Genomic DNA, 26,563 nt, shown 5'->3' on the forward strand with positions numbered 1-26,563 from the left:
TTTCAATGATGTATCAGAATATTTCGACTAGATACACTCGCGCACTCAAAGCACAATTAACAGGCAAAAAAGAACGATGAATTTAAAATCAAACAACAGTAAACAGTGAATTTGGACTTGTTTTACCACTATTAAAAGCAAAGTGTCAAGTTTTCCACAGCAAAGTAAATAGTGCGCCAAAACATCCAAGTCGATTACGTAACTCAATTTCCTTGAGTTTTTTTAAAAAACAAACAAACTAATCACCATTGGGAGCATTGTGGTAATCAGACCAGACTCGTAAAATTGAATCATTTAAAAAAACAACCAAAGCACCAATAGAGGTCAACTACGGTCGTATTGATCGGCTAGGTCAGCGGCGTTCATTTTTTCCTCTTTGGCAAGCACATGAACCTTATGTAACTTCAAGCATCGCTCGCTAATTGTAATTACGCGATGATTGCATACAACTGAATAATATAGCCTAGTAAAACGTAACATTTGGCTGAATTCAAAATAGCATAATTTAAAACATAGCATTGAACCGGCAAAATATCGTGCGTTTCTCCCCCTAAACAGATTACTTAAACGCATTCGTTTACGCGCAATACCGCCCGATTAACTTCATAGACAGACAGCGACATCAAACGATGCTTCGATAAGAATGGGGTGTCAGCTCAATTACTGTTTCAAAGTGCGCTTTTCATCTCGCCAATTACGATGGGAACAAACCTCTGGTTAGTCTAGTACTCTAGTATTACCAGCAAGCAAGGCCGGTAAATGACATAACACGAAAACGTGTTAGAACTCCAGCTTATATGAAGTCGTAAAATAACACTTTACAGCATTGGCGGACATTACAAATTAACAAATTTGTCTCCAACGAGATATTAGTTTGTCAGAAATGGCAAGGACTATATGACACAAGCATCGTTATTATGGGAATATAAAAAAATTGATCCTAAAGCAGATATCTGCAAATGCTTAACATTTTTCCATGACGTGTATATACTAAAAAAGCATTATGGAGTAGTCAAAGGGTGCAGCAGTAGATGGATGTAATCAGGCAATAAGTACAACTTAATGATGGCATACAGCGAATTACCAAAATATTATTGTCAAAGCTTTGTTAAACCTTGTTTTCTACCAAATATCAAACACAACAAAACCTGGCACTTCATATCAGTTGTTTTCGGCCGACAGTGCCGCATATGTTGTAGAATGCAGAGTATTGCGTGGGAAACTAAGCACAATTACGTCAGAGGCAAAGGTGTAAAGTAAAACTCATATACAATGCACATTAGGCAAACTAAAATGGGTACCAACGAAAAGCAAAGCTATAATACTGCACTTCGTGACGATCATAGCGTTTAAGGGGTCAAAATTTCCAAAAAACGTTTACCTCTAATGTTAGATTTTTGTAAAATACTGAAATTGTGCAGTAGGCAGCCATAGGTATTTTCCTAAAAGTTAAGCTGTAACAATTACAACCAATGACAATGGTACAAGCAAAGATAAGGATCCTTAAACCAGAGAAAATTTAAGATTTCTATAGACCCACATGACTTCAATCAATAACTTGTCTTTCAGGTTCCTATACTTATACACACGACCCAAAACGACATACGAGCGCCCCGTTTACAGAATCCATCAGCTGTTTCCCACGTGAAAGCGCCGATGCATAGCGAAGCATCCGGTTAAATAGATGGCGACAATTGATCATTCAGCTGTTCTAGGAACCGGTGACAAACACGTAGCAAACAATTTATGCTATACACTGCAATTTCGACGGGTTTTATTCAATCCTTGGTCACAAACTATTCATCAATTACCATAAAATTAAATCTGACGCTGTTCACCACCCGATTGCATAAAATAGTTCAAACTGTTCAGCACATATCCAATATTGCAAAGTGCAAGCTTGTGAATCAAATTGTTTTGACCGCCAATGATCGGCATTTGGATAACATTATGAGTCAAACCGCATACACTCAGTCGATCACAAACATTTCCACCTACTTTACATCAAAATTTGTTGTAAAATTCATAGTACATTACTGCAGTAGGTTTAAATCATTCTCGAGCATTACTTACAGCCCAGCTTTCTAAAACAAGGACAATTCAGTGTTGCCCTTTAATTTCTACAAGGTAACTTAATAATTTAAACTCAGTAAGCTGCTTTGATATTATTTAAATAAGTTATTATCAAACTAGGTTGTTACCAATACGCTGCAAGCTGTAACAACATGATAGAAAATGAAAGCATGTTCTACTTTTAAACTCGAGCTAAATTCTTCCAAAAATATATACAATCTCAAAACAGCACTTTTGGAGGAAGAAAACAAGCACTGTTTAAATAACGGTGAAAAGTTTTACCTTGGAAATTTTTAGCCTTTACAAAAAATATGCTGAAGTTGGCTACTTTCTACAAGAATTCTGTCAAATAGAGCTCAACACACGTATCTCACAGGCGCCTGGCTGCCGTACACAGACCTGTGCATCAACCCCTGCACAATTGCACGCTGCAGGCTGCACTAAAAGACAGGAAACGCCGGTGTTTTGCAAAGCGCTCATTGATTGTCTTTAGCACGCGTTCTAAAGGGAGGATACGAAAATTTAAATGTCTGCTAATACTGCTAGATTTTAGTCAGTTTAGATTTTACTATTCCGTATTCACCCCTCGTTTAACGTTATCTTGAACTTTAATCGTTTGAAATGTGGCAATTTGAATGACTGCGGTGATTGTACAAATTATGTAGCAGCAAACATAGGTTTTAGCTTAGTTCAATATACACATGTTTTGTTATGAATATTTCGTGCTTGTATAGTATATACAGTACATGCAGGGCTGTTAGGTAGGTCATGTTGTGAAGTCGACTGTCTAGCCCACAAACATAATACAGTTAATACACCCATGCTTGTACTCATTCCCGTTAACTCCGGTATCCGACAACAACGTTTTCTCGGTGATGAGTATACCGTATTTACTTAAAAAAACATGACTTCTATTCTTTTGTCAAAGCATTTTGTGCGACTTCTGATCAACGGCGCCTTCTATTTTTCTTGCCATTATAATTTTATTTCACCTGTACCGTAGATGCAGTATACTTCATGCACTATATATACTTACTGTGCTGCTAAACCTGTTAACCTGAGGTTAACTACGTACGGTGGTTTCCACCACTTCCCCGAGTCTCCTTTGTCGGCAAGACACTTCCTAGTCGTATGGCAATTTCAGCTTCATTTCATGCGCGTTCTAATCAAGAAAAGGACTATTCTCACCGAAACAAAGTCACGTGGGCTTCGTGTTTTTGAAACTGGCGTCATTTTTTATTGAAAATCAATCGTATAAACAGCAAAAAACATGTAACTAATACACATCTATGAGTTATATAAATAAAAATGTATAGAGGTAAAGATACAAACGATTAGTATTGTGAAGCCCAATAAAACGATACTGTAGGTTACATGTGATTACACAAGCAACCCAACTCATAATTCCATTAAATCTTTTCTTAACCGCTGCTTGTATTAATAAAATAAAGTAAACTCAATAACAGCTTTAAAAAAGTTAGCATATATACGACGATGGTTTGCAAATTTTAGAAAGCAAACTGTAGGTTGCTAGCCATTTACTGGAATTAACATCTTAGACATATAGAGTAACAATTTAATCTACCGGCATCTGCTGTATTTGGTTGTGCCTTATGCGTAATAAGACCTTGTGGAAAATAATGAAGTTGGGCAGAAACTTTTCTTTTGTGTGACCGCAAACCCTTGTAAACCATGGCATGAATGGTTGAAGTGCGGTTTTCATGGAGAACCAACCGATACCCCAAAGATGATGCTCAAACCGCATTCTGTCTAGCTTTAACATGGCTTTTGGACTTTCAAATGAGAGCTTAAAAATAGTTTTGTAGGGCTTATGAGAAACCTGTACCTATAGAGTAGGTAGTGTTATTGAAATGTTTTTGAAATACCACGAGGTTGCTAAAAGCAAACGTCCTTCGTCACAGCGATTGTTTGAATAAATGGATGAAAACAAATTATAACGATATTTAAAGGCTTCATTCGGAAGTAGTCGCAAATAAAAAGTCCACAGTATATACAGATAACAACAGCAGTTAGAGGTTACATAATGAGTAGGGTTTATCACAGGGGCGGGCAACATACGGCCCGCGGGCCGGACCCGGCCCGCAACGGGATTTTGAGCGGCCCGCGGACAGTTTCCGGTCTTACATGATAAAACAAACATGGAAAGATAGCTGAACATTTTTTAGGAAAAGTCACCAAATTTCAAGTTTCAACAGTAAACAATGCAACTGTACGCCACGTTTTGCTGTGACTGTGTGCAGGAGAAGCCACACCTAGTGAAAACAGGATTAAAGTTTACATTAAATACGATTTGCATAGGTGGATAAATACACGATTAATGTATCGATTCAGGAATCCGGCCCTCCAATTACTTCATTTTCTCATATCAGGCCCGCCGACCGAAGAAGTTGCCCGCCCCTGGTTTATCACAATAAAACAATGTGCCAGATACAGGTGCGAAATAAACCATACGAGACGTATATAACGATATTATAGAGATCATACGAGATGAGGTACAGGATACACAATTTTCCCTAGAGTCTAGGGAGTCTATATTCTAGACTCCAGATAATATATCAGCGGGTCTGTATTTCAGCGGTCTATGTTCTAAGTTAATAGATTTTTAAAAGAAAATAGACGCTATTTTCGAATGCCTACTTCTTAAATTTTTATTTGTCTGGTCTTCCTGAATTTTACTTGCGTAATCTGTTTTGTATTTTCGTAGTGTATTAAAGTTATTTATGTGGGAGTCCATTTTGCTGTACGTAATGCAATGATCAATATGTTCAATTGCTGCTGATTTTGCCTACGGACGATCTAATCTCGAGTACTCAGTTATTCTTGTACCAACGTGCAGTCTTTGCCTATATGTATGTAAGAACAGTCCATATCATGTGGGCATCTGAATTCATTCATCACATTGGACAGAAGTGTCGTGGGTACTTGGGATTTGTTCTTGAAGTAGTTTTCGACTTTGAAAAAGGTAAAGATGCACATGGTGTCAAGATTAAATTTGTTGTTAGAAAGGTTGACGATTTTGCATTTGAAAATTGTGGAGAGTTTGTCAGTTTGCAAACATACTGTACTTCTAGGGTTAATTTTTCACTGCATGGGTTTTTTGTTGTGGTGTCATATTGAGTGTGTTGGTTGTTCCTTTTTTGACAAAAACCTGTACTTGTAAATAATTGCCTTACAGCGGCCTTGCGTATAGCTGGCGCGTCTCTTGTGTTCTAAGAAATGGGGTCGTTTTAGTAGAAAATTAAACATATTCACAACAAATATTGTGCAACTACATGTACGAGTTATATAACCACTTCTTTACGTATGGCTTTAACGAAAAACAAAGATGTAAGACCGACACCTTGTATTGCAAAATTCGGTAAAATGAGGCTGCATACGTCAGTACACAAACAACCTAATTTTTATTGAATACTTGTTTAATCGTTACTTGCATTCATGAAATCGGTAGATGGCTATTCGAAACCGTTCAGAATAGTTATGTGCTAACGAATGAGAAAGTTTACATGCAAAGCCATGTAGGCCTATATGTTGATACCTTTTTCGCCCGCTTCAGGTAATCTTGAATTCACGTAAATCAAGGCATTGAACTGAATAAATTACGTGTCTAGGTTAATATACCTTGTGAAATGTCTAGGTTAATATACCTTGCTGCGACTTTGAAAAGTTTAGTGACAGAAAACACCTAATGTTTGAAGCCATGCAGTCGAAACCACATGTACAGTGGTTACAATTTACTGCGGATGATTTTAACAGTTTTACTTTCAATTTACAGTAATTATGCTAAAACAAAAGTTGAAATGAATAATATGACAAGCTGGGTCAAAACCTATATATATTATAGCGGATTGCTGAGCTGCCCTTTCAAACCCTTATAAAATGCCACACAAAGTTTAAATAAACCCATTTCTTTTTGCCAATAATTGCACATTTCTATGATAAGCAATAACAATCACATTTTACAGATACTACAATGATATTTTGAGACTTGTATTGCCTACCAAAATTAAGGAACACACTTAGATAGTATAGGTAGACTGTCAATCTGAAACGGGATAGATTTTTAAAGCCGAGATTGCTTTCGAAATGACCATAGCTAGGTATGTAAGCTGGAATGTGTTTGGTGTATGTAACTTTTTCGCTGTAGGTTCTGTAAATTGTAAACTTGCAACTTTCTCACAAAAGCAAATTGCATTTTAAGTATTTCATTGGAAAAAGCATAAAATATCGATTATATACAAACCACCTAATACCATGGAGAAATCGTTCAAATCATTAGCGACATTTTCATAAAAATCGCAATTCAGTTAGTTATATTTACACTTGTCAGCTCTTACATTGTAGTAAAGGATGTCGGCTGCTTTAAGAAAACTTAAAGAAGCTTAAATCACAACCAATAATATTCACAGCTACCTATAGATGAGATGAAGACACCAATGCTTAGAATCATAACAGCTTAACCCACAAACTGGTGGAAAACGTGTAGGTTAAAGGGTTACTTGTACGGGGTGAAACATTACAACAACGATATAATTACCTATGTCTAACAACAGTGTTTCTTTTACAAGAAGCAGCAAAAATTCTTCAAACTTTCAGCTTCTGCTCCAAATGTCGGAGTGCAGTGACGCTTTTTATAAACAGACTACAGAGCGCTTCAGAGTCGAACATGACGTAAAAAGACAGCAGCAACAAGAGATAAGCTATAGCAGTCAAATCAACAGGGTTATCACATCACTTTGAACAGGGTTATCGCATCACGACAAAAACATGCTTTTAGGAGTTTTTTTGACTTGTTTTAAGAAGAGCAAGAGTATGGCCGCTTCAGGCATAATACTCAACGGTTGGTTCGGTTATAAAGCAAGAATTTTGATAAATACTAACACATCAGCTGAACCCTTTCTCGGTCACTTGTTAATTCCAAGGTGGCATTTCACACAATGTTTTAAGTCGCGGTTTGCGATAACGGACGAGATGTTTTAAATCCGCAGTTGTCCCGCAATTTGAAGCATGCTTTTTAAGCCGGGCATAAAAGCTGATATTTCGGAGAAATTTGAATGTGACACGATCTGAGTGTGAAACCGCAACCCGCTGGAATAATCACGTGATGCGATGCTCTGCGCCACCTGGTGTAGACCGCCAATGACATTCGCTGAAAGCTGAAAAATTTATTAGTTGAGAAAAAATGCACATTCACCAGACTTCGAAATGAAATATTTAGCTTAATTAGATACGCAGCATATCCTCATACTATGACATATCACTAGGAGTAAGGAGATGCTCACATTGTTTACTCTTAATTTGTCATAAAGGAATTCGAGTCGTTTCGAGCATTCGTCCAATTTTCGCTTCATTTGCTGTAAACATAGAAATATCGGTAAAAAACATCAATTACACCACTGATATATTCTGGTTACAACAAGATTATACCGGGTTGGTGGTTTGCATCTGACATTTCTGAATGAGTTCGTCAAACTGGTTTTGTAGAACCTGATGTTCAGCAGGTATTGGAGCTTTTGGGACGTCCTTCATCGCTCCTGTAGGTACAGATGGTTGTGGCGCTGTATTTTGCTAGAAAGAAATACACTTCTTTAATAACATCAATGTGGTAACAAGCAAGTTTTGAAAGATGTTATATGTATAATGGAGGTAAAAAAGCGACCAACTGTTCAAGATACTGGGGCCTGTTATTTAAAATAAATATAAGTTAAACCACAACTTGAAAGGACTTAAACTGTTCTGTAGTTATCCAACTTGCGCAGTGGTAAATCAATGTGTAAGACTAGGGGGTGTAGAAGTGCACAAACTATGGAAGCTTCAAAACAACTACAAATTTTTAACACAATGTTTTGTCAACCTCTAAGCCGGTTTACGTCTTTTTAAATCGAAAAGCTTAGCATCAGATCCAAATTAAGCAAACACTTACGAATTTTCTTTTTTAGGATTGCCAGAGGACACAATTATCCAGCCACATAACATTAAGTACCATTCAACATGTGTCGTATTAAGTAACACCGAATTCAACATGTGTTGGTTTCAACAATAACCATTTGTACAATTGAAGTTTCTACATGTTTTAAATAAACTGACACGTTTTTGATAAAAAAAACTTCAATAATTCAAACAAAGTATATTTTGGTGGATTTTAAGTTCCATCGAGAGATGAAGTTCCGTAGATCCAAATCAGTGAGTTTTGGGTCTAAAATCCGCTCTGGTTAATTATGCCACAATTTGTTTACTTCCAGTAAACTTAATGTTAACATTTTATTAAAATCCCAATACATAGAATTACTACAGTTTTTCAAAAATCTAATTTAGTCACACCACTGGCTACGCCTTGTCTATTGCAATATTGCATTATGCTTTGCATACATGCAGTCTACTCTTCCTCAACCGTTCTAAATGAACCTCATATTCCTTTATTTCATCACTTTCCTCAGCATATGTAGTAGTCGGGTTTGAAAACTGTTCAATAAACAAATATCTTAAAACATTTTATCAACAAACTTTGTTACGCTAAAACATAGGATTGCTTTACAGTTATTCTGCTTTAGGCAGGTTTTGGAAGTTACATTTTTAGTAGCAAACTTTTAATTTTTATATTCTAATACCAGGCTTTAAAACTACTGTGTTTTCCCCAAAAATAAGACCATGTTATATAGTTTAAAACTCTTAAAAAAATTTCTAGAGTTTGTTTTTAGGCAAGTATTATTTTTGGAAAAAACATAATTATTAAAAAAATAATGACATAATCAACAAAATATTCCTCTCACAATGAAAACCAATATATATATGAAGTCATAAAACGTACACATTCATTACCTGAACATTCTGCATCATTCCTTGAGGTATGTTTTCTTGCATCCTTGGAGTTTGATTCTGCACAACCCCCATCATAGGTCCTGAGGGTACCATCGGGTTCATTGCAGATACAGCTGAGTTCATCATAGCCCCTGGTTGCATGGGGCCAGGTGGAACCTGAGGTGGTTGTGCGGGGGTGAAGAGGTTAAGCGATTCGGGTACAAATGGTTGAGGAGTCGGCTGTAAAATAAATGTATCAAGACTGAATTCTTTTATTCAGAAGAAAGTGCAGATTAAATAATAGATTTGGAAATAAAGCAAGACCATTTAACCATTGTTCATTTAGCGAAATTTCAGCCCATTTCTGGAAGATTTGTCAAGTAGTTAAAATGTTAATGCAAAATTAGCATCTAATCATAAGGCTAATTATTATCCAACAAGTGTTAAAGCTGTATATTAGCTTTCTAAACTTGGATCATAGATCAAATCAGAAATTACACAGCCGTTTAATTAACAAGTAGTTTGATAAAAACAAAGTACCATTTTAGAACTACGCAATGTTATATTAACTTTATTTGTTTCATATAACTCACAACTTAAACTAGGCAATTGACGTTCACGATCAGTACATTACATACTGCAATCACACTTGCACTAGTTGCTGGTGTAACTGATCACTAATTTATAATGTTTTTGCTTAACTAGCCAAATGTTTTCTAAATACCAATACCACTTCGCACATACAATTTGTAACATTACCCAACAAATTAATTGACAAGGTCCCAAGTGCCTTCTAGTAAGGGTATTAGACTACTGCGCAAAATATACAAACATAGCACTCTGAAAATTAGCAATCATTAGTAATAGGACATGTCGGCAACCTTAAGCATTAAAAGAGCCATTTGGTCCTGTTTCCACCAAACATATTCAGAGCCACAAACGGCCATGTATTTGCATTTGTGATGTCACCACTCGAATTTTCCTCAGTGTGTCAGTTTTGCAGGGTGAATTATATTACGTAAAATAAAAAAAAAAAAAATATAAGATGGCACTCTACAGGGATAACTTTTATTTTTAATTTTTGATATTGTATTACATCAGATTGGAAAACAAGCCAATTAACAGACATGGACACTATTACTGTAACAAAAAGTTTTAACCAAATGGTGATTATTTATTCATATTAATTTTTTCAAAACGAGCTCGCCATTTCCAAGTCACGAAAGCCAAAGCAGAGCAGAGGGATGAAAGAGCCACAAGTTGCCGACCATAGGACATCGATTTACACGTGAGCCATAAAACGAGGAAATTACACCCTTGTGCAAAAATTGATTCAAACTAATAATTCAACACACTATCATGCATTTCAATGCTTGGCAAGAATTTCAGCACTAAGTTATCTGACACCTGTACTTGAGGTGTCATCAATGTGTATGGGTTAGCAGATGTGGGAACCATATAGTTAGAAGATAGACTTGCTGTCACCGAGACCTAATTCAGGTTTAAAATGGTAACATCAGCAAACCTATAAGCCTTATGGTGCATTATTCTTTCCTTGGGTTTAAGCACCGCAGCTAGCACAATACATAACACACTTTAGCATATTAGCAATAACACTACAGAAAATTAAATCCGCAAACTAAGACAAAATCATGCATAGAAAAATTTCCAACAACCTCAAGAGTAAATTTAAGGTACAACAGTAGAACAAAAAGCAGACAGAAGAATCTTTAACAATAGGATATGTCTTCTATACAAAAGCAATGGTGCAATGGTGTTTATATAAAATACCTTCTTCTTTTTAGGGATTCTGTTGGGGTCAAGGGGTGGAGGATCATTCCAACCCCCAACATTATGCTTCACAATCCCGTCTCCGTAATTATCAGTTGGAGTTGGAGGAAGGGAATTAGGGGGTGTGGACACATTGGGCTGCATCACCGAAGGCCCGTTTGAGACTGGGACAGATGAGGGTGGTTGGTACATCGATGGAGCTGGTTGAGCCTAAACCAAAGATTTTGGGTTAGATTTGTGAAGCTGACAGGTATTTAGGAATTTTTTAATGGATTACTATTTAAGCAGAATGAACATAGTACCGTTAATACTTTACAACACTATTTTGTTTCCTGTTCATCTCATGTCCAAATTGTTACGTTAGCTTAGTCAATATTCAAATGCCACTTACTACGCTCGGTGGCACGGCAGCTGCAATAGACTGTGGGGTAAATATGTTGGTTGGGGCAGGTTGCTGTGGTGCTGTTTATGTGAACAACGGCATATAGTTTAACAGTATACACTATACAGTGTAATAAATCTCATTTCGAAGTAGATCCGTTAGCATGAAGGATCAGCTTATCTTGTGGAAAAGATCTACTTACCACTATATGGAGACCTTTGCAAAGGTTGGGAAGATACATAAGGGTTTGCTGCTCTTTGTCTTCCAATAATTGGCTGTTGCTGTTTTGACGCTGTTGGCTGATGATGGATATAACCATTTCAGAAAACTGGCACTAACAATGTTTTTTACAGAAATTTTGACAAAGTTTAATGGTTAAACTCACAGCATACGATGGCTGGGGTTGGACAGGTTGCACCATTGATGCTGATTGGGGTGAAAACATGTTTTGCTGGTTGTAAGATCCTGAAAATGTTGGAAAATTCAAAGCAAAGGAGATTTAAAGTAGGTAAGTAGTTTACAGTAGTAGTAGTAGTAGTAGTAGTAGTAGTAGTAGTAGTAGTAGTAGTAGTAGTAGTAGTAGTTTATTAGTTTTAAGTAGTCTACTTCCTGACATCGCAAGCCAAAATTACCCTGTGCTGTACGATGTGGTTGGACCTTTGTTTCTGTTCTTTGCCCACCATCGACATGAGTAAATGGAAACGGTGGCGGCTGTTTACCAGTGACTTGATCACCTTGAGAATGAAACAAGCGATCTCGAAGTATTTGAATGGCCATCTAAAATAAATGACCAGAAATTATACACTGCTATGAAAAAAGGAAGAATTACATACAATAAATTCAACAGTATTCCATTGTATTACAATTCTGTTTTCCATAGGTATTGCAAGACAAATTAGTGCAATTGCAGTAAACAAATACACACCACCGATACAGTGCTAAGTAAAGTGTTCGCTTATAGTTCACCTTATCAGATGCTTGTGGAAGAATTTCCATAGCTGCGCTCAGCTGGCCTTGTGCAGCAATGGTGGCTGCGTATTTAGCTAGCTTGTCAGCAGCTGTCTCGCCAAATGATGGTGTGATTCGCTCTTGCTTACGAGCTTCAACCACACGAAGTAGAACCAACATCTTTTCTACAACATCCTGCAAAGTGAGAACAATTTCAATTTGTAGATGTTGATGTTGCTGGCAATTTCCTTTAAGTTTAAAATTATGACTAGTAAAATTTTGCTGATCACCTATAGGAATCATTACCTGAATGGAATCACAATTTTTATCATTATTTTCTGACGATGGTTGAAGTTTGTCCCAACAACGAACAAACTTATCAATATTTCCCGAACATACATAACAGAGCGACGCAAATGTTCTGAATTTCTCATTTTCTTCCAATCTTTCACCAAGTTCATCTGCCCGCATTATCAAAACAATATATTTAGAAATGTGCAAGTCAGAACAAGAGATTTGCCCGAATAAGAATAGTAGCTTTTCATATTCATGTTAATCTTAATCAAATCCTAATCTGCAAAGTCGCTTTGAAATTTCTGCAAAATGTTTTTGTAACAAAAAAGTAATTGAGCTTTTATGGTGAATAGACTGTTTGAATTGTGCTCTGTTCAAAGCTTCCTTATGATAAATGCCATTGCACTACCGATGACCAATTCACAGTCATAATATTTGTAGGCTTTACTGGCCAGTTGCTTACTTGTCGTGGTTCATTGTGCAATTTGCTACTTACCGCAGTAATTTAGCAATTCCTCAGAGGTTGCATAGGTGAGTAATGAAGCAAATGCTTCTTTCCAGTTGTCAAGCTCACATGATTTGATGATGTCATGCCAGTCCTTTGTGACAACTGATGACAGTAACTACAATACAATGACTGTTAAAATGTTGTGAAATTTTTAGATCAGTGGTTTTCAACCTAGGGGTCGCGACCCCAACTGGGGTCACTAGCCTATTTTCTGGGGGTCACAATGTCTTTGTTAAGTGGGTGTATTTTTTAACTTTTTTTGAAGGAAATGAAGTGGTTAAAAGCTGGTTTGCAAAGAATTGAATTGTCTTTGATTAGTTTTTTGCTGTACAGTGCTGTGCAACAGTTTAAGTAAGACCAGTTGCATTGTTTGGGTTTATTAGTGAAAAATGTGTTTAATTATTAAATGGATAAAGACGATTGTTACATAATATTATTGTATAGATTAGCCGTAAAGGACTGTTACCACCTCATTTTAGCGTTGTCAGCCTAGTTCTTTTTGCAAGTACAGTACTACTGTTGTTTTATTTTTTACTCTTTCTTAAAAAATGGGCAAAAAGAGGTCTCATACAGCTGAAAAAAGGGCTCAGATCAACATATTGTAGCAAATGAGCGTTAACTCAGAGAGGAAAATTGCAGCTAGTCTAGGCGGAAGCAGAATTTCAGTTCACCAGGTTCAGTTGTTGTCTATGCCCCAATCGACGGTTGCTTTTCAAAAATCTTGAGTGGCATTGACGGTTGCTTTTCTTGTAAAACATTGTTATATGGTCGGTTCTGAAGTTCTTATAATTGCGTGTACATAACTGAATTATTTTGGAAGGGGGTCGTCAGGTTATCTTGGGTTGCTAAAAGGGCCGCGGTACGAAAAAGGTTGAGAACCACCGTTTTAGATTAAAGGAAAGTTATGCATCCCATTTCAAACATTTACTTTAACAGAGATCAAAATCTACATTATGTTCATTCTCAGTCGTAACTAATTTCTAAAAATAAAAACAGGAATAATTGCTAAAATTACCCTAGATATTTTCGACTGTGATGCAGCAAAGTAACGCTTTTGTGTTTTCTTTAACAGTTCAGGTCCACCTGCTATCGCGATGACAATTGCATCAGCCATCCTTTCGCCACGCAAGCAGAGATCAACTGCAGCACTATAGTTTCCAATGAGCAGGGCCTGGCTTATGAGACTGTCCAAATCTGAAAAAACAGCTGTCATGAAAACATAGGTTTACGCTACGAATACACCGAAATGTCAGTATAATGATGATAATATGTAAGTCAGCCAATGATAGACTTGGAATTATGATCAGTAGATTCGGGCAGCTGTGTTATGTCTGTATACTGTATTGTCTGTATATGGATATCAATGCAATTAATGTAAAATCACTTCTAAACAAGTATATATAACCCAAGTTGTAATTCATCAAATAACATAATAAAAACACCTTAAACCACACAGTCTCAAAATCACAAATAGGTATTACTACACTATTGATCTACAATTAATTATGAATTACACAGAAAGGTATTGTGAACATTTCCAAAAATTTGATAAGGTCAAGTGCAGTTCAACAATTGCAAACACGTGAAACACACAAACCAGAATCAATATGTGGCAATTCTCTAAATTAAAATGAAACGCCACACACTACCAATGAAACACTTAACTGAAGTTAAACTTTTTCTAATTTAAAACTATAGAGTAGATTGGTTTTGCAGTCGTATCTCTGCAAGAGCCATTAGTGAAATTAAAGTGACTAGATATCAAAGAGAGCAAAGGTGGAGTGGAGTTGACATAATCTGGTCAATAATGTCCACTACATACTGGCGAAAAGATAACAAAATGATTGCATCATTCATTGGGAGGTGAAGTGTTTTGAACCTCCAGCTGACTGCTTATGATATAGACTGAGTAAAGTATTTAGTTTATCTACTATACATTTATGCCGATAATAGCTTCTACAGTGGAAGCAAGTTGGTGTCGTAAAATATAGCTATCACAGTGCCAAAAAGCAAAGCCACTTTAGAATAGCGGTAACTGGCCAAGTAATTTGAGGCCAATTGAAAAGCAGTGGTCTGAAGAAAATTGTAGTGTGTTTTGTGCATCAACGGACCATAACAGAGACCCTTTGACATTTTTAACTACATGCAAAAGATGTTAAAAATACAAGCTCTTGTAACCACCTATTGTAAAAAGCTGTGAGAAAATAGATTAGGTTGTTCATGAGTAAAGCAGCTGAATGTAATAAAAGGGTAGGAAAGGAGTTTGAAGCTAGGGTCAAGTTAACAATAAAATCAATCATTACTTCTTGTGAACAATCGTAAAACATCAATATTTTATACATAACCTGTGAAAAGGGATGATTAAACCGGTTCAGTGCGACAGTAAAGGCAGCACATTCAAGTAAATACAAAACACATGTATCTTGGTGTAATCGGAGAATTGTGGATTAGGGAAAAGATCGAATATTGTAAAGGCAATTTAGCAGACAATATGCTTGGGAGTGTATGTTTTAGATATATCTATACACTCGGAAAGTAATGCTCATTGCTTTCTAAAAAATTTAATTAGAAATTTCAGAGTTCATTCATTGAAATAGTTAATTAAATACTTTACATAGCAGAAAGCAGACAATAAAATCAATATAAATGAAGTCACAAATCAATACCTGATATTTAAAAGAGAATTATATCCTTCATTGCAATTTGGAAAGATAAAAAGTATACAATTGTTATTTTATTTGTTGAGCGTACAGTGGTGGTAAACTAAAAAAGTAATCAGAAGACTTGAAAAAATTTTTAAGTTTTTGTCATACATGAAGAAATTAAATATGAACTATCATTGCATTGTTTTATAAATGTAAAGAAATTATAAAGGGTTTGTGAAATGAAGAATGGCATTAAAAATGAGGAATGTATTCTTATCAGTGAAGCGTGAAAAGTGGTATACAAAAACATTGAAGGATAAAGCACTTAAGTAAGAACGTAAAACATTAAGTGAGATCTAAGTTTACTCGACAATCTCTTATAAAAAACAATCGGAAAGATTGTAGTTGTGGATAGATGGTCCTAACTGAAGTGGAATAGCAAACTGTTTGGGAATCGGCCATGCTAAGCAACACAGATTTGCATATGTTAAAATAAAGACTAATCTAAAGCAACACATCACAGTACTAAAAATGAAGAAATTGAAAATGAAGTGAAAATGAAAATGAAGTGACAGCAGAAAAAAAGGAAAGAATATATTACACGACAGTCAAAACTAAGCCAGAAGGACGTAAAAACTAAATGTATATAGTTCTTAAGTAAGAATGAAGCTCACGTATTGCAAAAATGGTGTTAATGTTATATAATGTATTTATTGATTACAACGTTTGTAAACCCTGGCCATTACACATCGGTGTAAAATGCATATTAACAGAATTGTAATAGATTTTCTATGATGACATCAAATCAAATTGCAAATTGCATCTTGTTTTGGGAAGGAGATCAATCTCAGACAGAAATGCAAGAATGAGGTGATAAATGGTCTGTAACTAACAACTGAACTGTTACCTGAGAAATGTCAAGAACACAAAAACAAAGAAAACTGGAAGAAATAACTTCATTACTTCAGAGGTGCCAAGAAAAGTCTGACATCCAACTTTTGCTGATTCAGGAGAAGAAAAAACTGCAGAAAGAGCTTGTTGAAGAGAAACAAGCCAGGAAAAAGATAAGCAAAAGCCACAAATTAGATGCTGACACAGCAAATCAAAATTGCAAGCTCAAATCCGAAAAACAATCCCAGGACTCAAGTAGACAAAAGCTACCAAAATCTTATCACACAAAGAATGGAAACATGAAAGAGGTTAATTGTTAAAATGTTATCAATATTCGCTGATTTGAATAGGAAAATAAAATTATAATCATAAAAATAGAACTACATAACCTGCATTTCACATGCGGTACTTTTTAATGCAATAGTCGGCAACGATTTTTCAACACTTTTTAAGTCATTTTGATTTATCTAGGTCCTGCCCAAGACAACTGAAAAAGAGGTCGCGGCAGTGTCCAGCAACGCCAACAAATCCAAAAAAGAAATCAAATGGAATATAAGCAACACTGCTCAAGAACCTGCTCTACACACACCACGTGATGAACAGATGGAGGAAGCAAGTGTCCAAGACACAAACGCAACTAACAGCAAAAAGACAAAGAAAAAAAAGACATTGAAAGGAAGCAATGCTCATGAGATTGTTGATCACAAAATCTCACAACACAAGAGCACAGAAAAAGCAAATCATAGCAGCAATAATAGGACAAAACCAAAAAGCCACAAAAAGCATAAATCTAGTAACAGCGATGCGCAACCGACAAAATCTGTCAACAGGGCGACAGAAAATGGGAGTATAAGTGTAAGGATATTCACAAAAGAAGAAATCTCACAATTCTCTAAAACAAAAAGAACTTTAGGCATAGCACAGCCACCTGCATACATTGAGCCGCCAGACTATTGCGAGAATATGCAAAGTACAGGAAAGATACATCCTGTCAATGGGAAGTATGCAGTATGGAAACCAATACGTTGCGCAACTGTGGATGGAGAAAGTTCAACTTATAAAACAAGTACAGATTTTGGTATAGTACCAGTACTGAAAATATATCATATCAGCTGCATTGATCTGATATATGATGATAAATCAGAAAAAATTAATTAAAATTGCTTTTTTAAACCTATTGAAGTACAAAAGCAAAGGAGAATTTAAATAATCAATAGAACGATTTTCTTAAATCATCTAACAAAATTTTGTTTTAATGGAGATGTCACCTCTTCACCACAAATCCAACGAATAAAACCTTCTTCAAGTACAAGTTCAATTTCATCAAAATTAATGCAACTCAGAGAGGAATCAGATAATGCAAATAAAAGGTACAGTAGTAAGTCAGCAAAAAATATTTGGTTGTTTTCAGGCTTCTATTATAAATAGGCCTACTTATCGATATCTATGAAAAGGAAAGCTTAATGTATGAATTTTATAAATAGATTTTAAAGTTCAGACAAACACAAATTAATTCAAGAAACAAAAAACAACAAACTTTTCATTTCTTTGACAAACAAATGTTCACTTTTTTATAGTAAGAAAACATACTTTAAACATATTTGAACATTATGTTGTCTATTGTATTAAAAAAATTGTTTAGCTTGAACAAAAAAGAAGGAACCCAAAGAAAACTACAATCCTTGAAACCAAGAAAATTAGAACACAAGGTCCTGAATTCACAACACAGTGCACCTGCAAGCTTATCTCCAGGCACAAAAAAGCCTCAAAAAAAAGAACCAAAGTTAAAAAATTTTGAAATTTGTCACAACAGTGAAGAAGCAGCCATTGGCATCATTTCTAACGTCCAAAAAGAATGTACTGGAACTAAGCAGCCATCTGATAACAAGCTTCATTTAGATGGGAAAGTAGTCTTTCATATGGATCTTGATAAATTAGCAGATAGACAGTTGGAAAAAAAACGACTGACAAATTTTTTTCGAAGACGGGTTTTTCGAGCAAAAAGTTTAACTCGATTTGAAAGGTAATTTTGTTAGAGCATTAGCCAAAAACCGAAAACCATCATTAGTGTCAACATAGTATTATAACACATATGTATGTAATAATGTATTCCATTTTACAGCAGATCAAGCCAGACAGAAATCAACGCAGAAGCAAGGATGACTCAAATATACCCTTGGCACTTGGAAGACCTTTGTCGAACACAAGGAAGTCAAACTATTAATCAATCCCCTTCAGACAAGAGCACACAAACTCCGCAAAAAGCAAAAACTACAACCCACAGCCAGACCATTCAAATGACAAGAGAAACTGAAACACAGGTAGGAAATAACAAAATTTTTGTAGTAACTCTCTGCATACTAAACTTACTTTCCATTGTCTTTGATTATGGTGTCATTTATTAAATACCGGTAACTTAATGAGCAAAAGGCACAAGCAAACACAAAGATATAGACCTACTGCATAAATATACTGTATAGGCTGTAAAAAAAATACAGGTTATAAAAATTTATTCAGAATTAATTTTGAGACTGTACATAGACAACACCAATCCTAAATGACATTGGAGTACAAACAGAGGAGGATAAATTTGCTAGTGGAGTGAGTTTAGATCGAATTGTTCGTGGTCAAAGAAGAGCAAGATCAGTTCATGATAAAAGAGAAGGTTTGTGAATTACCTTATAACTTATTTGATTAGCAAACACGAAGTCATCAGAATAATGATTCACAAAAGTATGGTTTTAAGTAGCAGGTCAATGTCTTAAACTATTTTAACTATTTAACTTAGAGTAAAAAAAAAACTTGAAATGACGAAGATATTTTCTCTGTGTAGAAAAAAGCAAAGAAGTAAAAGCCTTTAAGCGAAGTTCGACTCTACCAAGCAACTATTCCAATAAAAGGGTAAAAATAATGAAACAAAGTGTCCTTAAATCATACAGGTCCAAGGCACTAGATCATTTCTTTAGTCATGGAATGAAGTTTAAAACAACTATATATATTAACCATGTTAGGGGGAGCCAACTGATATAGCTCCTATCACCTCATTTCAATGGTCCCAGACTGAAAAGTTTGTCAAGGTGGTTGTATCCCATAGTGGTGTTCACCTACTGCCAGCAAACAGCATTCAAGTCAAGACAAACGGTGAACTGATTTGAACAAATTATGAGTATGGGCATTTTGATTGGATTATGCATATTGTAACAAAACACCAAATATCAATATTAACTTTTGTGCAGGGATGGATTTACGCTTGAAAATAACCAAAGAAAGCAGCGAATACAAAGACAGAAACATCAACAATAACAATAACTCTCTTCAGCAGAGTCCTTCCCTGGATACAAACCAACTCTACGTACCTCAACTGTACCAACCGGTGGTCAGTGCCAGCTATACAGTTCAAGCAGACATGATTGCGATCTTATTACGTAAACGGTCTAACGAGACCTGGAAGACTTTGGGGATCAAATGAAACCATGGAACTGAGTACATATAGAAAAAATTGTATAGTTCTTCTTCTAAATGTGCTTGGTGATGAACTTCATTAGAGGAAGTATATAGGAAAAATCTTCCTATATATCGACAATTACAGTGTTAATATTATGACTAGGGCAACCAAAAGTCAATATGGTCAATTTTTTGTTACCTGCTCAGAATGCTATGAAACAAGCACAAAACAAATTTCAGCTTTGTACGACGTGTGGTATAGAAGTTATTAGGTCAGATAAAGTCAAAATGTTACGTTAGGTCAAAATACGGTCAAATTGTTTCGTTAGGTCTTTTTTTTAGGTCAAAATCTATTAAACTTGTAATTTTGTAACCATTTTGTAATATTATTCTTCCGTTTTTCTCTTTTCTTGTACCGCAAACAAGTCCAGTCCCGCAAATTTTACTTAGAACCCAAGCCACAAAGAGAGGGAAGGCTTTTCAGCGCGTTTGGTGACGTCACGATGTGACGTCATTGCATTTGAAACTGCAAGTTGTCAATCTTAATACGCAGAAACGAAAAAAAAGTCAACACTAGAAAAGCATTTTGTCATTTTTAAATGCAGCTTTAGATTAGAAAGTTGCTGTAGACAGTGTAGAGACTATCAGTATAGCGTTTTTCAAAATGAGGTCAAAATTTAAACTTTTTAGGTCAAAATAAGGTCAAAATGTAAACTTTTTAGGTCAAAATAAGGTCAAAATGTAAACTTTTTAGGTCAAAATGAGGTCAAAATTTGCAAATTTTAAGGTCAAAATTTAAAATTTTTAGGTCAAAAAACTGGTTGCCCTAATTATGACATACCAAATAGAAAAAAATGAATTTCATGGGCTTATGATTTTTGCAAGAGCAACTAATTTCGCTAAATGTCGAATGAAATTTAGCCAACAAGCATAGTTTTCTTATTCTCTATAAACAACTATGAATAAAATTTATTTAAAAATAAAACTCTGCACGTTCCCAAAATCTTGTGCTATCAATCATTACGAGCGAAAAATATTTAATGAGAACATTATATCTAAATGCTGGCTGAATTTGCTTTGACTGTAAATTAAATTCAACTACTTCAAATGTTTTTGAATTGACAACAGTAGGACATTATAGTTCATATACAACAGTATAAAATTTTCTTGCAAATTCTGAGCATGCATATTGCTAAATGTAATCAACTATCTACTCAAACCATCAGCTTTTTATCCAGTGAAAAAAATCACACCAAAATCATCGATATTAATTTGCAATTAGAAATGTACATTATTAGCACTATTTACAGCTCAGCAAGCTCAAGGACACTGCAAAACAACCTTCTGCTAGTTGGTTTAGCGTTGACATTCTTCGCCCAATAATGGGCACGGCAAGGTTGAATTCATTTGACTCTTTACTGTCTGAATTAGTAAGTTTACTGGATACGTTAATCGCAATGTTTTCAGTAGGGGTTAGGGAGGTGCCAAACTGAAACGAATTAAGATTTGTGTGATGTGTGTAAATAACATATTTTGTTATCCATTCCAATCAGAATCATTGAGTCTGTTCAGAGTGCATAAAGAACAAACAGCTCATGCTTAAACTTGCCATTTTGTTGGTAAATGAATGAATTTAAACGGTTTTAAGTTTATACAAAACCAATAATAATTATCACAACCTTTCACTTGTCTTTATATAATCGATCATACAATAAAAAACTTAACGCCTATCGGTTAGTTATTATTTTTTTGTAAAAAATAGAAGATTTTATGCGATTGATTCGAATTTATGAGCATAACAAAAATGGTCAACACTCATCCGTAATATCCAGATTTTTGTTCAATTTGGCACATCCCTAGTTATCACAAGATTACGAAAGTTAGAAAGCAGATAAAGAATTTCAATAACATAAAAATATTCGCAATGACCGTCAAAAACATATTTGAGTATGAGCTATCCATAGCATACTGGTCACTTAGTTACCCGTTTGTAAGTTATATATAACAGATATTGATTACAATAACAAAGGCGGCTCTTCTGGTCTATGACTTCTTCTATATAGCCAAGGTTTCACTGGCCCATGCGAGTGAGCTTCATCAGGGCAGATTACAACAATAGAAAAACTTACACCAGAATAACATCCGTTGTTATTGAAATTATGCCTGGTGGCCAACATAGTACATATTGATTAATACAAATTTCAACTGGTATATCATATAATTTGTTTAAATTATGAAATATTAATGCTATGTAGCAAAAGTTTGATTTGTCTAAAATACAGTATATCACAACAATACCTTCATCAGCAACCGGAATACACATAGGTTTCTCGTCATCAGGCTTTTCTGGAGAAGTCTGTTGAGTTGCAGAAATTTGATCAAAAGCATCCAGACTATTATTTGAACTACTATTGTGCAAACTCGAATTGAGTGGTTCACCCTAGGGGAAAAACAAACATCAATAAAAAAAATTCCCTTGAAAATATAGCAACAACCCATGGCAATATGTAAGCATATTTCTAGTCATAGTTAAATGTGCTGGAGAATGCTTGCCAAATAACCGCACAATAAAAGCTACACACTTCACTGATGGTATTATTTCATATCCACAATACCGGCAGTCCCATACATAATATAAAGTTTGCAACTTTTTTCTTTTACTATCACCTTTGCTCCCAAAGAAAGCTGTTCAATATTTCCTGATAAATCTCCGTTAACCATTTTTCCATCAATCACAGCATTAAACTGAAACAGAGAGCAACCACGATTTACACACAGTTAATAAATATTAGCATTAAATATACACTGCAAGCTTTCAACTTTAATGTATTGAAGAAGAATTAAGTCATACAGAACAAAAGGTTGTGTCTTGACAAGTTGCATAGCTTAATTTCATCACCATAAATCACCCTTGTAAAAACCACCAACCTTCTTTTCCAGATCAGCTGGATCATAACCAAGTAAATGCAGGTACTGCTTTCTAGGCTCAGGCTCAAAATTTACCTGAAACAAGAATTAACATTTAACCCATAAAATTATGCTGGGGCTACTTTTAAGATAAATAAGTTGACCGAATAATGTTACTTTTAAGAAATTCCAAAAGTTCTCTTCAAATTCATTGCTGGCATTGCTCAGCTTCTTTTTGCAATATTCAGAACACTGCTGGTCACTTGTGAGGGCTTGTCTCAAATGAATAGAACGTTCCAGAAGCTTCTGCTCAGTAATAACCTGCACAACGTAAAGATTATGTCATACAATGGTTGGAAGAAACGACAGATGTTTTCCAGTAATCAAGTATGCTATAGTCAAAATAAGACATGTGATTATTCATACCTGGTTTATTGTGGCAGTTCTTCTAATAATGTGCTGTTGTTGGTCACTTGCTGGCACATCTTCAAATATCACCAACTTCCCTCCAAACTACCAAACGTATGCAATTATATGACTAAAGAAATTACACAACAAAATTGCCTTTACAGTCTACATTAGTTTATATGATTTTAGTAAAATATTGGCTGCATGTTCAGTAATGAGTGGTATGTACACTATAGAAAAAGTAGAGGAACCTACAGCAAATGTAGCACCACAAGGTTTTCTCATCCACTTTGGTGGTTTCTTTAAAGGAACGCTAACATTGACCTGCTTTGAGGCAGTGGCTTGCTGTGGTGCAACTGGCAAAGAACCAAATGCCTCCGCAACCTAAGTCAAACCACAAGAGTAACTATTACAAATCAACTTTTGAATTTATACATAAAAACATGAAAGAGAGAAGGAAGTTTGCAACTTTTCCAATTGTTCCATAAGTACTTTACTAAGTAATTATACTCCACACCAAATGGAAGAACAAAAAAATAAACACACAACATTTCTTTGTTTGTCATCTGCAGTTTCCTGTTCCAAAGGAACTTCTCCACCCATTAGTGAATGAATAGTAATATGGCCATCAAATGACCCTGTTGATATGACATTTGGGTTTCGGGGACACCACTGTACATCAAAGCACCATTGTGCATGTGTTTCTAATTCATGTACAACCTGTGAAAAAACAATTTTAACGAAAATATTAAATCTGTATAGTGGCACAAATGTGCAAGAAATCATCTGCTTGATGAATAATTGGACTACATTGCCAATTTACCTCAGGTGGGGATGAGTTGGGGTTCCAGCAATAAATTTTATTGTCTTTACCACATGTCAAAAGGAGGTCTGGGTCACGAGAGCACCAAGCTACTGAAACAACACCCTTTGCATGTTTCTCTAATACCTGAAATGAATATATTGAAAATCACACAACTGGTTAAACGTGACAAAACAAAAGTATCATAAAAAAAAACAGATAATATAGCATACTAAATATTAAGGATGGGCCGATACGAACCCAAACCCCAATAGATTCGCCGAATATCGCCTTTATGGAAGATTCGGGCGAACACGAATACCAACAATGGCGAACCCGAATACAACATTACTTATAAATTTACTGACTTTTGTTAAAAATGATGATCTAGTTTACCGACAAAGCTAAACTAGAGTCAGCAGTACTTATAATGAAGGTCGTTTTCCTAACGATTTTGCTTTTTCAATCGTTTTGTAAACACTATTTTTTGAAAGAAAGCGATTTGTTTATCGATTACATCATGTTACAAGCAAGACTTGACAACTTTTGGATGAAATTTTATTGTTTGGTTCTAATACGAATAGATTCGGGATTCGTTCGACCTTCCCGATATTCGGGTTCGCACGAACCCGAATAATCTTCCTCGCGGCACATCCCTACTAAATATATATACTCAAGATCATTTTTCAATATTTCGATGAACATTCGATGGATATTTCTGTTAGATATCCCGTAATTTAAGTTATTCAAAGAAAAAAGTTGTATTTGTAATGAGAAACATTTATTTAAAATTACCTTCATTGGAGAGGTAGCAAAACGAAGATCCCACAACTGAACCACAGGAGCATGATCATCTTCAGATGCTAGTACAAGTTGTGTAGCAATTTCTGGATGCCAAGCAACATCAATGCACTGCATCTGTATAAAATGTCTCTATAATTTTATACACGTCTTTTCTTCAACATAACAGAAGTCGGCAAATTAAATACTTTGCAAATGCATTACCCTCCCAGCAGGGTCTTGAACTTTTATGATGGGCTCATTTTTTCGTAAGTCCCATACAACACAGCAAGGACCAGAAGTAAGAGTGCTTGTTGATGCCAAAATATGCTGAACCTAAAATAACAAAGAAACGAAATGAATTAAGTACGTCATTTAAGGTTAACAATGGAAGAATTTATCCAAATTGAAAACAATGGTTAATTGAACTTTATATTAATTGGTATGTAACTTTAACTTCATAATTTTAGTCGGTTATTAATAACAATAGTGGTAATTCATAGTTAATGGTATTGTATGTATACTTACTGTGTATATTTATAAGTTACAAACACTGTGTGATATCGAACACAAAATCGCAGATTAAGCACAAAAGCTTGCTTACTTGTTGATTCCATGCAATAGAACTAATGGCAGAAGTTGGTTGCGTCTTTTTCCCTGGAGTCATGGGATTGCCAGGACTTTTTAAATCCCAAATAAAAATTTCACTTTCACTCGCACCAGATGCAAACAAGTTTTTCTGAATAACAAAAATTGTATTTTGCTTCTATTGTTCTAACTAACACATCCAATTCTTCATCTTACGAAAATAATTGCATGCAACTAACACAACTAAAACAAATTGCAAAGACTGCCCCAATAGGTCACAAATCTTTCGCTCATAAACCACCTCGGCAGATATTAAACAGTTTGTAGTTATTATTGGGTCACATTCATGCAGTTAAACTGTTTTACAAACGATGTTGGGTTGAAAGAAATTTAATCAAAAGACGTTGTTTTATGGCAACCAAATATTTGAAACTTACCTGGAATTTGTTAAAGTCCAAAGCTCTAACAGGACCTGTGTGATTTGTAGTTGAGAAAATAACACAGTCATCATCACCACTCATAACACTTTTAGGATTATATATCTCAATCCCTCCTTTATCTGTGCCACAGACGATAACACCACTGTCCAGGGAAGTATCTGAATAACCACCTTCACCCCATACGACTTTGTGAAACCTGGAAAAACATCTTTCTCAAATAACTGATTCAAGTCTATACATTCAGTATAGCAGCATTTGGTAGTTCGTAATTTTTAAAGACCCACCTGTTTGTAGTTTCCACTTTTCCAGCAGACTTTGCCACCATTGCTGTATCTGCCATATCAATAGCATAAATCTCTAGTTGAGCATTTGAACTGAAGGTTGCATCGAGTTGCTGTGCTGCTGTTCCAGCTGCAATATACACTGGGTAGTTTCCAGCTGGACTCCAAGCATAATTGGCAGTTACGCAAACTTCTTTAATTTTTACCATGTCTGAAGCTTATTTTATATAGGCCTATATAAACTGTGTCAAAAATCTGACTTAACTTATGGGGCCTAACAGAAAAAAAAAACAGAAGGTAGAGTAAGGTTGGAAGATAAACATTTCAGTTTTAATTCAATTTTGCAAGCCAGTATGAAGTTTTAAGAGAATATGACAACAGAACTCTTTCCCATACAGGTCTTTATATTCTGATTGATATGCACAAGTTAACTTGCCCAATTATGTCTAAGCCAGCGATTCCCAAACTTTTTTGAGCGCGACCCAAATCTGAATTTGGTGAACACCTCGCAACCCAAGTCTCCAACAGCATATTTTATCACAATTAGTGTATTGGAGAACAATTA

The 26,563-nt window shown here is 35.3% G+C and overlaps 2 protein-coding genes across 6 annotated transcripts; one reads left to right on the forward strand and one right to left on the reverse strand.

Annotated features, from left to right (window-relative positions):
* Positions 1-5,983: 5,983 nt before the first annotated feature.
* On the reverse strand, positions 5,984-26,268 carry LOC143447536 (protein transport protein Sec31A-like). Of its 3 annotated transcripts, none has more exons than XM_076947765.1 (27): positions 26,002-26,268; positions 25,715-25,913; positions 25,294-25,428; positions 24,915-25,025; positions 24,705-24,827; positions 23,931-24,056; positions 23,657-23,827; positions 23,363-23,491; positions 23,126-23,212; positions 22,877-23,020; positions 22,721-22,795; positions 22,460-22,537; positions 22,091-22,232; positions 21,134-21,214; positions 13,828-14,006; positions 12,801-12,927; positions 12,317-12,471; positions 12,029-12,205; positions 11,695-11,839; positions 11,448-11,527; positions 11,265-11,361; positions 11,072-11,142; positions 10,681-10,890; positions 8,911-9,129; positions 7,519-7,659; positions 7,374-7,445; positions 5,984-7,247 (listed from the first exon to the last, which is right to left on the reverse strand). In XM_076947765.1, the coding sequence occupies exons 1-27, from the start codon at positions 26,205-26,207 to the stop codon at positions 7,068-7,070; spliced, it is 3,660 nt and encodes a 1,219-aa protein (XP_076803880.1). In that variant the 5' UTR covers positions 26,208-26,268; the 3' UTR covers positions 5,984-7,067. The 3 variants fall into 3 exon arrangements, with proteins under 3 accessions (XP_076803880.1, XP_076803872.1, XP_076803888.1); XM_076947757.1 differs by having other exon boundaries at positions 23,654-23,827; XM_076947773.1 differs by lacking the exon at positions 21,134-21,214 and having other exon boundaries at positions 23,654-23,827.
* On the forward strand, positions 15,601-20,373 carry LOC143447885 (uncharacterized). 3 transcript variants are annotated; one of them, XM_076947785.1, is made up of 9 exons: positions 15,601-16,656; positions 16,820-17,414; positions 17,610-17,718; positions 17,991-18,371; positions 18,471-18,669; positions 18,890-19,013; positions 19,182-19,249; positions 19,360-19,489; positions 19,585-20,373. In XM_076947785.1, the coding sequence occupies exons 1-9, from the start codon at positions 16,372-16,374 to the stop codon at positions 19,815-19,817; spliced, it is 2,124 nt and encodes a 707-aa protein (XP_076803900.1). In that variant the 5' UTR covers positions 15,601-16,371; the 3' UTR covers positions 19,818-20,373. The 3 variants fall into 3 exon arrangements, with proteins under 3 accessions (XP_076803900.1, XP_076803910.1, XP_076803918.1); XM_076947795.1 differs by having other exon boundaries at positions 18,474-18,669; XM_076947803.1 differs by lacking the exon at positions 17,991-18,371.
* Positions 26,269-26,563: the final 295 nt, after the last annotated feature.

The sequence above is a fragment of the Clavelina lepadiformis genome, chromosome 1, assembly GCF_947623445.1.
Source record: "Clavelina lepadiformis chromosome 1, kaClaLepa1.1, whole genome shotgun sequence".
Classification (NCBI taxonomy): Eukaryota; Metazoa; Chordata; class Ascidiacea; order Aplousobranchia; family Clavelinidae; genus Clavelina; species Clavelina lepadiformis.